General features: G+C 36.8%; 1 protein-coding gene and 1 pseudogene across 1 annotated transcript in view; one reads left to right on the top strand and one right to left on the bottom strand.

Annotated features, from left to right (window-relative positions):
- BTAF1 (B-TFIID TATA-box binding protein associated factor 1) overlaps nucleotides 1–14,649 on the top strand; it is a 94,159-nt gene that overhangs the window by 1,852 nt on the left and 77,658 nt on the right. Inside the window, exon 2 of the mRNA XM_024563478.3 lies at nucleotides 12,095–12,218. Coding sequence (XP_024419246.1) covers nucleotides 12,095–12,218 — 124 coding nt within the window. The remainder of the gene's footprint in view (nucleotides 1–12,094; nucleotides 12,219–14,649) is intronic.
- Nucleotides 11,032–11,796, bottom strand: LOC112307343 (large ribosomal subunit protein eL20 pseudogene; annotated as a pseudogene).

Genomic DNA, 14,649 nt, shown 5'->3' with positions numbered 1-14,649 from the left:
TGGATTTAAAAGGGTAGTGCTTTTTTCCCCCCTGTAGATTCTTTATTATTCACCTTGCCAAAATTCTGTTAAGTTCTACTTTTTAAAAAGCCTTTCATAGTTTTGTGAAGGACCTACTCCTGTGCATATTTTAGTAATATAATAGGTTCAAAGAAACACTTTTGGGACTCTTGTATTTTGAGGATGCTGTCAGTTCTTGCCTTTTCCATTTGCGGATTCACTATGAATAGCAAACTTGAATTTCAAACTGACCTCCATGCACTAAGCACATTTCTTTCCTAATTATTCATTTTCACCTGTTCGTATATCTTTGTGGAATACAAATTCATTTTAATATTATTTTATGCAGAATAGGTGGAAGACAGTTCAGGAGATAAAAGTCACATTTGCCAGAATTAAATCTGAAATATTTATACTCAGTTTATATCAATGCATATAATTGAAAAGAGTCTTTCTAATCTTTTTAGGTCCTTGTAAATATTTCCAACAGAAAGGAAACAGTAAGGTGGTACCATTATTCCCTCAAATGCCAGGTTCAGAGATCTGGGAATAATATTTGACTTCTCCCTCCCTCCTTCTCCCTACCCCCCCCCCCCCCCCCCCCCCCCCCCCCCCGGCCAAAGCAGGTCACCAAACCCAATCCTGTCAGTTCTACCTTTCTAATCTGTGTCTGGTCAGTCCCCCCACCCCACCCTGCCATACTAGTCAGCACAACCCTCCTTCATAACACTGTCATCTCTAATCCAAGACACCTGCAAAAGCAGCCACTTGATCTTCTTGCCTCCCATAGCATCTCTTTCTAATTTATTCATCACTTCCACCATATTATTTGCTAATATATGAATTTTAATGTGGTCATTTTTCTTCTTAATGCCATTGGATAAAGTCCAAATTTCTTAACAAACATATCTTACCCTTGTAAATAGATCCTTTGTGATCTGGTGCATGCTTCACCTTTTTAGCTTCATCTTGTGTCAAGGTCTATACATCTCTCTCCCCCTTTCCCCCCTTTTCCAAATTTGTGTTCTCACCCCTTAATCTTTTTTTAAAGATTTTATTTATTTATATTTTTAAAATTATTTTATTGTTCAATTACATTTGTCTGCATTTTCTCCTCACCCCTCTACCCCACCCCAGCCAAACCCACCTCCGTCCCCAGCTTCCACCCTCCCCCTTGGTTCTGTCCATGTGTCCTTTATAGTAGTTCTTGAAAATCCTTCTCCCAACTCTCCCTTCCCACCTCCCCTCTGGTTATTGTTAGATTGTTCTTAACTTCAACGTCTCTGGTTATTCTTCTGTTTTTCTTCTGTTGATTATGTTCTATTTAAAGGTGAGATCATAAGGTATTTGTCCCTCACTTCCTGGCTTATTTTACTTAGCATAATGCTCTCCAGTTCCATCCATGCTGTCACAAAGTCACCCCTTCATCTTTATCTCTGGAATACTTCTTTCTTGTGTAGCACCCCACCCCCCTCCAAAAGTCTGGGTAATTCCAACCTTATAATCTAGGTCAGCCTGTACGGTAGTTTGTTCAGGAAGCCTTTTCTGACTTCACTTCCTCTGAGTGATTTGTACCAATGTGTTCTTCTGTCAATCATAACATTTATCATATTTTGTAATTGTTTCATTGTTCTCTCCCCTGCTTGGATTAACATAAACTGTGTGAGAGAAGGGAATGTGTCTAATCTTTCTATCCCAGCATAGTGGCTGGCTTATATAGGTGCTCAATACAAATTTTTTTTACATGGGTGATTTTGTTTGTTGTTTTAATACCTGTCATGATTTATTGTAATTTATATGTAGTAGAATATTTCCAGTGTTTTTAAGTGAATGCTTCTGAGTTTAGCTACGGTTTTTGTTTTCTCTGGAAGAAAAGCTTTCACTATAGCTTTGAATATTGTCCAGGCTTATAACTTTAAAAACATAATAAATATTAGAACTAGTTTTAAAAGTTTATAATTGGTACAATTCTGTGATAGTGTGGCATTTTAAAATGCAGTTGGCTATAATGTAACCCTGCATTTTGTATGACCACATTTTTTAGACCCTGTTATAGTTTTATAAAAGCCTTTAGTTGTACTGTATTTTGAATTGTAAGAATGTGGCAAATTATGAAATGCATGGTCAACTCTTGATGCATGTGAGTTAAATCTTGCCCCCCCACCAAAAAAAAAAACCTCACCACAAACTTTGTGACTCTTTGCAAACACTGATAGCATTTTGCGCTCCCTTCAACAGCGCATGCACAATTATAGCATTTGAAGTTCTCCATTAGATGCAGTGAAGTATTACTGAAGAATGTATAATTCCTTTAGACCCTTATTAAAAGAGACAGTATACAAATGTAGGAGTAGAGAACAATGTTGCCCTTTAAATGTGAATGCTGAAAAGTCAGCTAAGCTCACTCACTAAGCTACTTGACTTGCTCCTACAAAAACCAACTTCAGCAAAAGATGAATTAGTAGCATTACAGCTTTCAGTGTTTGCAAACAATTGATATTACAATTATTAAATCTTTGAATACAGCTGTTTTGTTTTGTGAGCCTTTCTCCCAGTATCATCTGTCACCTAGCTAGATGGGGTTGGGCTGCCAACAGTAAAGGCAGCCTTAGAAGAATTGTTAAGGGGTATTATGCTCATTACAGAAGATGGTGAATCTGTAACATTATTGGGCTCCATGGCTTAATACAGATTTTTTAAAGGGGTTGGTTTTGCGGGGGGAGGGGGGGTGTTGGATAATCTTTGCCTGTTTATGCCACAGTTGTGTTAGTTGACTGTTGTTTTACATTGACTAGCTAATATGAACGTGGTTTTTCCTTGATCATGTAGAAAAAAAATTCAGAGAATTTTTCCTCAGTGATCTAAGCTATAAAGGTGCATGTCTAAAATGTCTAGACAGTAATTATGATTTGACTGCTTAGAAGCCATACCTTATACCTGTGACATATAACTTTGCATTTGAATGTGATGCAGTGTTCAGAAAGGATTCAGGAAAAAATCAAAACATACCTTGTTATGGAAGAAACAAATTGCTACATATTAACAGAACTTTGCTCTGTTTTGTTAATTCTCTCTCTCTCTCTGCATTGCTGATACTTCAGAGAAACATTGTTTCAACAGGTTTCAACAGGTATGTTCTGCAAAATAAAAGGAAGCTTCTTGATGTTGGGGAAGTTTTGGTGGATCCTTCCTAATAATGACAGGGAAAATGCTAAAATGATCTTAATTATCTATAGGACAGCATGTTTCTTGTGTTTGCTAGTCCTGTTCCTCTTTTACTGCTAATTTCAATTCATTATAGGATTGACAGAAGGGATTATTGTAAATTTCATACAGTGAGTGGTCCATATCTGCAGGTTCTACATCTGGATTCAACCAACTGTGGATCAAAAATATTTGGGGGAAAAAGTGATGTTGTTGATGTGTCCTATGTAGTTAGTCCTACAATGTTTGCATCTGTACTCAACATATACAGACTCTTGTCATTCCCTAAACAATACAGGATAATAACTACATCACATTTGCTTTGTCTTTGGTATAAGAATCTAGAGATGATTTAAAGTACATTGAGTCCTCACCTAATATTGTTGATAGATCCTGAGACTGTAAGGGAAACAACTTATTATGAAACTATTTTATCAAACACTAATTGATATAAACAGCAGTTAAGTTCCTGTGGCATCTCATCATTTCATCAACATTATAATGAAACAGCCTTGAACAAAATGATGTTATTTGAGGACCTGCTGTATATAGGAGGATATATGTAGGTTATATGCAAATACTGTGCCATTTCACATAAGGGACTTGAGCATCTGCAGATTTTGGTATCTGAGGAGGGTAGAGTGGGGCTGTCCTGGAACCAATCTCCCTTGATACTGAGGGATGACTATATATCACATATTTCATACTTCAACAAATTTAGGTACAAAACCAGGAAACGTAGAGGGAGCATTATAGAAGCTTTTTCATTTTAGTCCTTATGGTAAATTCTTTCCTGTATCTTGGGTTTATTAATCAAAGTAATTGTATAAAGGGTGTTTTTTTTTTTTAAGTGACAATAGACATAACAAAATTTACCATTTTAAAGGATGTAATTTTGTATGACGTTTTAAAACTACAAATATTTCTGGGCATGGACAATGGTGAGGGGACTGATTATGGAAGTAGGTGGGCTGGGTGAAAGGGCAAAAAATGGGACAACTGTAATAGCATAAACAATAAAATATTTAAAAAAATAAATGCCCTGAAGATGTAAAAATTAAATTAATTTTTAAAAGTAAAAAACCCCACAGACATTTCTGCTGAAGAACCCAGATTTTATCTTTGAGATAAAGTCTTGAAAAAGGCAGTGGGCTGTTAGATTGGGGCAGAGATTAGGTAAAAATGTCCTGAAGGAGATAATACAACTTGGTTGTATTTTTTTTTCTTTAGCATTTATTTTACAAGAATGCTTTCTAATGTTCTAGGTGCTGGAGATACAGCACAGAACAAAAATGGAGTCCCCATTCCCACGAACTTTATGTTCTAGTGTGGGAGCGGGGGAAATAAAATTTATCTAGCATGTACCTGGCCATGCCGCTGGCTTTGGTGTGGTTTCACATTTGCATATTCATCCTTGTGTTCTATGTGGTATCTTAAATTAATCTGCCTCTTGTTTAAAGAACATAACATTAACATAGTTTCAAATTACCCACAGTATCAACTAGAAGATTTGCATTTTAAAACATCAGTATAGGGAATTTCTCGGAAGTTGTTTCCTTTTGAATATAATTCTCTTGTTTAATGATAATCTGTGAGATTTAGGACAGTGTTTATATCAGATACTTATTCCCTTTGTAACACAGAAAAGTAAAAGTTCAAATAGTTTCTGTTTTAAATTTTAATGTACTTCTGCTAAATGTAAAAAATACAAAATGGGCAAACTTGACAGACCATTCTCTTTTAGTTAAGGTTACAAAGCCATTCTTGTGATATATTCTGTTGGTTGACCCTCCACAATTTTCAGAGAGATTAAATTTATTCTGAGAATATTGAGATTGGAAGTAGATTGAGGAAGTTATATTTTATACCTTTTTTCTTTCATCAAATGGCTTAGGAGTGGAAATGCAACATATACCTGTCTATTCACGATGAAGTAGTAATCTAGGGCATAGTTCAAAATACATATGGGGTGGGCAAAAGTAGTTTAGAGTTATGAGTATGCAAAACACAGAGTTTATTCTTATTTTACTATTTATTAATTATTTGTATTACAACTGTAAATCTATTTTTGTCCACCCCTGTATCATTTCTTTCTGTTTCTTTTTGTGTCTTTATGAAGTATCACAATGCAAAGAGCTGAAGAGAAGAAGGGTTAGATTGCAGCTGCCCGTATAACCTCTGCAGACGTTCTGTACTCTTTCCTTTTTTCAGGCAGTCTTTACAGCATTTGGCCAAAATCACAAGTTGATAAAACATGAGTCATGTCTTGTGTAGTTATCTCTCTGAATTAAAATCCAAATTGAAAATGGGCCAGATTTCTTTTCATCAGTATGGATACTGTCAAATATAATTACCTTATGTTTTATTTAAATGATTCTCCTGTAGTCTTTGGTACCTTACATTCAGTTGACATCTGTTACCTCTTCTCCATCTGTCTATCTTCAGAGAATGAAGAGTGACATTTTTTTCTACTAGTTTTTCTGCAAGATAGGGTTTAGAAATATTATGGTAAGTACTGTGTTCCCTCAAGCAGACCTTCTTTTAACTTCCTTTTTCTTCTGACCACCTAGCTTCCTCCAGGACTCTCCCTCACCAAGGACCTTGTGTGTCTCCAACATAATACTGACCCAGTCTCAAGCCCTTGCCCCTCTCCAGCCAGTTCACTACACCAGCCTTTTCCATTGTGGCCTGGCCCTGATGCTTACCCTGCTTTCCTTATAGCTGGTTACCCTGGGTTAACAAGTCAGACTGCCCTCTTGTCAGATGCTGGCCTGTACATCTCTTCGTTCTTCCTTTTGTGTGCTGTTGAATATGCTGTCCTGGAGAGAGGAATGGAAAACTCCTAAAGGGGCTTTGAGTCAAGAGAACCAAGCAAGCATTCTTATGTCCCCATTTCTCTCTTCAGAGTGGAGTGTTTGGTTACCCCCAAGGTGGAAGATGTGAGAATAAACAAGCCCGGAACTGGGTGAAAGAGAGCTGATCTGCTACCCTTAGGAGAGTTGGCTAGTGGAGGAGGACAGGCAACAGGACACGGCACTGAGATAAAGTCTTTGCAGAAAGGAGAGGCAAGAAGAACTGTGTTGCTGTGAGACAGAGCAGCGTTGGGTTAGAGAGGGGTTGAAGGTCTTTGGGCAGGTGTGTGGTTCTAATGAAGCTAGGTAACAGGGAACTAAAGGAAGGTTTAGGAAGCGTGGCCATTATTGAAGGAATGCAGTGCCTACCATGTGGTCTCTTTTAGCTTGCTGTTTGGAGCAGATAACTGCCTTGATGTTTAGAATGCTGAAGTCCTGCTATGCTGACCTTTTCACTAACTGGAACATTACCTTACCAGCAGTTCTGTTATTTTTATAACTTGTTTTTATATAATACATGTGTTGTAGATTAAGGATGTTTCTCAAAGGAAGCAAAGAAATTATAATATAGCATACTCTTTTGGGGGGGGGTGGTTTAAAAATGGTGCTTCCATTTGTCCCCAAGAAATTTGAACTTTTCTTTATCTGTAATTTTAATTATAGTAAGCACCAGCTACTCAAATATAGTTAAATACTGTACAAAGTGTTGTGGGAGACAAAAAGAATCACTGAAGGAGGTGAAGCCTAATAAGCATAAGACATCATGTGACAACTCAATATAAGAGATGCCATAAAACAGAGCATAATAAGTACCAAAATAGCCATCTAAGATGAGAATTCATGTGGAGTTCAGAAGAGGAAATAATAGTTTGAGGTGGTTTCAGGAGGGTAAAGGATTTTAAATCCTTATGGATGGGAGCTAGCTGAAGAATTGAACCAAGACAAGACATTCCAAGTGGAGGAAACAGTATAGACAAAGTTATGAACACCAAAAGGTCCATGTTTGGGAGATACTTTTTTACTTCTGATTGCTATCTGATAGATGATAAGGGTGAGCCATTAAAAAGCTTAGAGTAAGGTAATAATTTGATCAAAGGGTGCTTTAGGAAGTAAATTTGGCAATAAAATCACATTAGTATCGGGTTATGCTCACCAGGCAGTTGTAAGTGTGGCATCAGAGTTTACAAAGGGGACAGATTTGGGATTATTTGTACTATGTTATAGTTTTAACAAATAATACAGTTTCCTAAGGGAGACACTGGAGAGAGGTAAGCAGCCAAGGATGAAATCTGGGAGAATGTTCATATTAAGAGTGTTAAGAGTAAGGAAACCAAGGAAGGAATTGAGTTCAGAGTAGAACAGGGTAATAAAATGTGAAAATTTGGGAAGGAAAGTATTAAGAACAGTACTTGCTGATATCAGATGTCATAGAAGAGTCAAGAAAAGTGGATTTATAAGACAATTGTATTTGGATCTTGCAGGTTAATTGGTGACTTTCAGGTGTTCTATTTCCGTAGCGGAAAAGGATTAGGAACTTGAGTCGTGGATTAAATTGTGTTTGGTGAGGAAGTGAAAGAGGTGATTTTAAACACTGGTTCAAGATACTTGGCAGTAAGAACAAAGTGTTCTAGGAGATGGAGGTCAGGGAATTTATTTTCTTATTAGAAACAGACCTCTATATTTGAAGACAGAAAGGAGTAGGTTAATAAGGCAGTGGTTTGAGGTGTTGTAGAGAAGATAATTGACTGAGAATAGAAGGAGATAGTGTCAAAAAAACAGTGGGACAATATCTAAGTCTTGAAGAGTGGGGGCACTCTTTTCATCTGAAATAGAAAGAGGGTAAGTGTAAAGACCAATCTTAAGAGGTAGTGAGGAGAGAACCTGAAGTTGTTTGTGTACCATAACCTGGAGACCTAGGTACTCAGTGAAGTAGTCCATTCCTTTTGTATGGAATAGGGAATGGTGTAATTGGGGCTCCAGAAGTGTGGAAATGATTGGGGAAAACTTTGAAAACTCAATTTTCTTTTAACTTTTTACACATGGATTTATTAACAAGTTGTTATTGTCACTTCCTTAGAGTATTCATTTTGTGGCCAGCTTCGCTTTTGGTCACAAAAAGCAGAAACTCCATATGGAAAAGGAATTATGAAGTGGTTAAAATCTTTGCAGAGCTCTAAGGAAGTTGACATCAAATAAGTCAAAGATATGAAAAACATATTATGTAAGGGGAAAAAAGTACAAAAAATATTGCAATGATGTGAAGCTGTAAAAGATAGCTAAATTATCTGGTTTTACCTCCAAAAAAAGAGGTTAAAATGAGCTTCCCTAAGTCCTCCTATAAGTGACAGAAGTAGGACCTCTAAAGGTCTTCTAAGTTCCAGTCTAGTTTTCCCATTTTACAACTATTTCTTATAGGAAGGTGCTGGATCTATGTGAACTGTACACACATGTACACATATGTGTACATATATGTACACATATTGTAAAGAATACACGAGTACATGCAACACATACAATTATAAGTCAACTGTAGCATAAATTTGACCTAAGACTAATATATTCTTTATAGTAAAACTTACTTAATTTTGGATACTTTTGCCTGCCACAGAATATAAAAGATTTAAATGAGTATTTTTCTTGATGTACAGAAAGTAACTTATAGATGTGTAAATTTTCTTTGCACAAATTTCATTGAGCATAGGCATTCAAAATCACGTGGTCATGGCAGTATGCAGATGTTTGTTGGTTTGGCGAGGGTGCTTATAATCTTTAACATTTGCAACCACTTTTAAAGATGAAAATAAAGGGCATTCTGAAAGTTATGTATGGGATGGGTGTGGGAAATCATTTTCTGAGGATGGGGTTTGGGGTGTGACTTAGTCTTGGAAATTTTTAAGAACACCAACTGTCAGAAAAAAAATTTTTCCCCTTTTTTTTGTCCTGTTACCTCTCTGAGTCACTGTTCACCAAGTCCTGTAGAAAAACAGATGAATGAATGGGTAGAGACAAATAATTTAGCTAGCATTAAATGAGTAAGGTGGGATGTATCTATGCACAGTGTGTGTATAAAGTAAGTTAATTTTTACATGTCTCATAAAAATTAACTTCCTTTTAATCACTCTGTGTGACATTCAGTGTATTGGAAGCAAATATTGTATTGCCTCTTTTTGTCTTACGTTACTGACTTTAATTGCCTCAAATATTTTTTCTTTTTTAAAATTATTTAATTTTTTAATCCTCACTCAAGGATATGTTTATTGATTTTAGAGGGAAAGTGAGAAACATGGAACCACAACCTAGGTATGTGCCCTGACTGAGGGTTGAACCTGCAGCCCTTTGGTGTACAGGACGACACTCTAGTGAACTGAGCCACCCAGCCAGGGCTCAAGTATTTTGATAGTGTCCTTCTTACATACCCTTACCTATAAAATTTGAACCTTGCCTTTTAATGTTTTGTTCTGAAGCAATTAAAAAGTTTTCATTGTACCCTTAGCCTTCTTGACAAAAAAAATGTCTATTTTAGTTATATTTCTTATCAGTTATAATAATTTTTTACTTCTTAATGACTGGCTAGTTTGGAAATACTACACTAAAAAAGAAAAAACCAAAAAACCCTGCCCATTTCATTTGCCTCCTTAGAGGTTTATCTTATGAAAGGCTTTCAGAGCTTTGTTTTGTAAGACCTAATTTTTTAGCTCTTTATGAAAGAAAAAGAATCCCAGAAGCAAAATATGAGCCTCTTTACAGTATATTAATGCTTAATGCTCATGATTAGCTCTGGGACCTTGCTTGCCTTCTCTTCTTCATTAGGTAAAATTTGAAGGTGTATTCACTAAATCTCCCCTTGTAAAAGGTTGGGAACAGTCAGTGTAACCTTGCCCTTTGTCACCCTCGGTCTTGTTTAAAGTACATATTTATTCCATGTATGAAGCCATCTTCTTTTCATTACTTGTGGCATCCACTTTACCTCATTGAGCCTGATTCGTAGTATTACAAGAGGGCTAGACCTGTATGATATGTAGACAGCTGTGGTAGTTACTTACGACTTTCTTTCTAAACCTTAGGATTTTCCTGTATACCCAAAACAAAGTAACACAGTTTTCTATTCCCCCAACTTATTCCAGATATAAGGCATTGTAATCTTATTCCAAACTTCATTCATTGGTGGGATTTGAACCATGGTGTCATGGCTCTGGAATTTGTGACATTATGTTACATGTCTTTACAAACTCTTTCCTAAGAGATCTTATTTATTGCCATATCTGTCACTTCTATACAGATGACTCATATACCTTTGTACCTTTCATTTCAACTTTCTCCTGAATTTCAGACCTCTATTCCAACTATCCTTTTTGGTCTCTCTTTGCTATGTTCTTACCACTAGTAAACTTGTCATCTTATAACATTTCCTCACTTGTTCTTCCCATTTCTTTTTATTTTTTAAAATTGTTTTATTGTTGTTCAATTACAGTTGTCTGCCTTTTCTCTCCACTCGTCTCTACCCCACCCCAGCCAAACCCAGCTCCCTACCCTGCTTCCACCCTCCCCCTTGGTTTTGTCCATGTGTCCTATGTAGTAGTTCCCGACAACCTTTCCCCCATTACCCTTTTAATGACACCTTCATTTTCTAAGATTCATAGTCTCAGAATCTTTTTATTTCCTTAACATTTCATTTACTATACCACGTGTGATTTACTTCTGCAGCATTTCTCCCAACCTCTTTTTAGTATTCTTGCCATGATTATAGTTCAGGTCTGTACTTTTAGCTTTAGATTCTCTAAAACTTTCCTTCCATTTTATTTCATGCTTCACACTGCTGCCAGATTAGTCTTTCTAAAACATAGCTGAAGTCCCATCATTTTCTTAACCCAAGACCTTCACTCACGGTTTATACATTCAAAGTTCTCCACATTAGGACTCTAGCTACCTCTTTGTTTTTCCAAAAAGTTTACTTGGGCAAACCAGAGGACTGCATCTAAAAGAAGGTGTTAGGCATCTTGATGATGAAGTGTGGCTTGTGCTGGCAATGAAGGACCCAATGGGGCAGTGGAAACTTGATCTTGGAGTTGTGGAACTGCTTGACTGCTGGCCGAGGTCACTTGCTGGCTGCATTCTCCTCCACTTCATGATCTGAATTGAGTGGGCACAAGCTAGCATGTCTTGGTAGCAGTGGTTGATGGCATCTGCGGTATCAGGTGCTGGTACTCCCAGTACATGTTTTGGTTGCCGCTGCAGGAGTCATAGCACAGCCAGATGCGAAAGTTCTTCCCCTAAGGGAGGATTTTTTGAGCACCTGCCCACAGTAGATAATTTCCCCTGAAGATTTCTTCATCTTCTTCAGTTGAGATACAAAGTACCAGAAGCGAGACTTGGCAACAACATGGTTAGGTGGAAAGATGTGCGTGTGGCAGAGGGGCAGTGTGCAGCACTTGGAGGTGGGCAGGCAGTGCCCCTCCACCTTGTGTTCTCTCAGCGTGCCTGAGGCCTTGATAGCCTTCTCTCCCAGTTCGCCACCACCCACAAAAGGTTCTAGTTACTTCTGTAGCTGTATCTCCCACTGTTCTCCTAAATGTATCCTGAATTATAGTCAAGCTTTCAGTCATTTTCCTAAGTGTAGTCTTCCTTTTATTGCTGTGTTGTTATTCCTCCTTCCAGGTGGTTCTCCCCCTTTCCCTTTTGTCACCTCATCTCCACCAGTATTAAATTTTATTCTACCACTATGGTCTATCTCATACACCATTTGTTTTATGAGGTCTTTACAGTATACACAGTTGGGATATAGTATTTGCTTTCTTTGTTCCCACTCCTTAAAGCACTTAGTATGTCTTTTCTGACATGTATCTTATTGTACTCTGTATTCTACTTATCTGTGTATTTTCCTTACCCACTCACTCAACTCTCGGAGCAAGTTGCTTGGGAGTAGAGATTCTCCTGCGACCCTAGCATAGATCTTTGTTCAGCGATGCTCAGTACATTTATTGACTCATACATATAAGAAAACACATTTCAGAATAACCGTTCTATTTTTGTTATTTTAGGCTTGACCGTCTTTTTATCTTACTGGATACTGGCACTACTCCAGTTACAAGAAAAGCTGCTGCACAGCAACTTGGAGAAGTGGTAAAGCTTCATCCCCATGAATTAAACAATCTCTTATCTAAAGTAAGAACTCTTTTTTTTTTCTTTTCATATAATACAATTGTGGAAAGGTGTCCATGGATAGGAACATAAAAGTAAAGACAGAAATTGTCTTATTTTATTTTGGTGACAGCTTGTGGTCTTCAAATTTCATTAAATGTCTTAACATTTCTCCAAATATTTAAAAAAATTTGCTATTCTTTGTAATTTGTCACAATATTATATATGTGTGTATGTATATGTACACACACACATATATTTTGCATCAAGTTTAATTGTTGAAGGGCTTTGACACAACATAAAATCTTTTACCTGTGGCACAAATTTGAATCTGACCCAATTCGGTGATGAACTAAGTTGTTAATCTAGTTTGTTAGTGGTCTAACTTATTCTTAACAGCTAGTAATTATATCGTAGTTAGCAGTCTTTAAATGGATGCATACTCATGGGCAATGACTAAAATATATGAGAAGCTAGTTGTCATTACATTCTTAGTTATCAGCGTTTTGAAAGTGGAGGCTTCTGCTTTGGTGAATCAGAGTTTTCATAATCCTAGCCTATGTTCTTTCCCTAAGCAACAGTGGTACTTTCACTGAACTCTGGGCTTATGGAAGTGTGCCTGTATGATTGTAAGCAGCAAACTCTATGTGTTTAATTCTCTGAGATGCAAAGTAAAAACAAGAGTGCTTTGAGGAAGGGAAGAGTAGGGAATAGGATAGGAGAGCAATATGATAGCCCAGACATTGGAAGCCCCAAGATACCTCTCTTCCTTTTTTCATTCTCATTCGTCCTTTCCTGATTTCTATGAGTAGGATTTCAAAGCCCTTTGTTGATGTATATTGTATAAATATATACTGTGTGGTTCCCACCATAAGGGCTAACAGTGACTCTTCCCGATATGTTCCCCACTCTATATCCAAGATGTAGATGGAGAGAGACAGTGACTTGACATCTACAGGCTCCATGTTCTCAGAATGGAGAACAGTGCATATTAGGCAATATTATACTCATGTGTAAGGTGTGGGATAGAGAAGCATACCCATTTCTTCTGATCCCAAGGGAAGAGAGGAGGACGGAATGAGCTGAAACTGGAAACAATGAACAAGACTAATCTGTGCTGAACTGAAAAAAGGTTTCCAGATTTTCAAGTGAGTTCTGATCTTTGTAACTGAGACCCCAGCATACTAGCTGCCATCAAGTAATTACAAAAGAGGCAAAGTTTGTCTTTAGCACCTTTTTACTTCCTATCCTCTTTTCTCTGCCTTCAGTATTTTCCTGTTGCCTTTTAGTTTTGTTTTTTAAACAGCTTTATTGAAATATAATTTATATACAATACAGTTCACCCATGTAGAGTATACAATTCAATAATTTTTTAATTTTATTCACAGATATGTGCAACCATCACTGCAATCGAGTTTGAAAACATTTTTATCTTCCCCAAATGAATCCTCATGCCCTTTAGCAGTCACTTTTCATCACTCCTCCTTCCATACCCAGTCCTAGGCAACCAATAATCTAGTTTCTGTCTATAGATTCGCCTATTCTGAACATTTTATATCAATTTGTGACCTTTTGTGACTGGTTTCTTTTACTTTAAATAATATTTTCGAGGTTCTCTTATATTGTGACATGTCTCATTACTTCATTTCTTTTTATTGCCAATTAATATTCCATTGATGGATATGGATCTACTATATGGATATACCATATCTTATTTGTCTGTTAATCAGTTGATGGACATTTGGGTTGTTTCCACTTTTCAGCCTATAATGAAAACACTGCAATGAAAATCCTATACAGGTTTTTGTGTGGACGTATGTTTTTCTCTTGGTTATATGCCCGTAGTAAAACTGCGGATCATCTGCTAACTATGTTTAACTTTATAAGGAACTGCCAGACTGTTTTTCAAACTGGCTCCACTATTTTACATTCTGAACAGCAATGTATGAGAGACTGATTTCTCCATGTCTTTGCCAGAACTTGTTATTAAATGACTTTGATTATATCTATACCAGTGAGTGTAAAGTGATAACTCATTGTGCTTCTGATTTGCATTTTCCTGATGACTAATGACGTTGAGCATGTTTTCATGTGTTTATTGACCATTTGTATATCTTTTTTTGAGAACTGTCTATTCAGATCCTTTGTGTGTTTTTAAAGTGGGATATTTGCTCTTTTATTATTGAGTTGTAAGATTTCTTTATATATTTTGTATACAAGTCCCATATCAGGTATTTGATTGCAGGTGGTGGTTTGGTTGTCTTTTTAGTTTCTTGACGGTATCCTTGAAGTACAAAAGTGATTAATTTTCATGAAGTCCAACTTTTTTTTAACATTACTTGTGCTGTGGGGATCATATCTAAAAAAACCTTGCCTAACCCAGTGTCACAAATATCTCCACCTGTGTTTTAAGGGTTTAATAGTTTTTAGCTCTACTTTTAGATTTATAGCCCAT

This window comes from Desmodus rotundus, chromosome 4 (assembly GCF_022682495.2).
Source record: "Desmodus rotundus isolate HL8 chromosome 4, HLdesRot8A.1, whole genome shotgun sequence".
Taxonomy (NCBI): domain Eukaryota; kingdom Metazoa; phylum Chordata; class Mammalia; order Chiroptera; family Phyllostomidae; genus Desmodus; species Desmodus rotundus.
The sequence above is the reverse complement of the archived record's forward strand: the minus strand, read 5'-3'. Positions and strand labels throughout refer to the sequence as shown.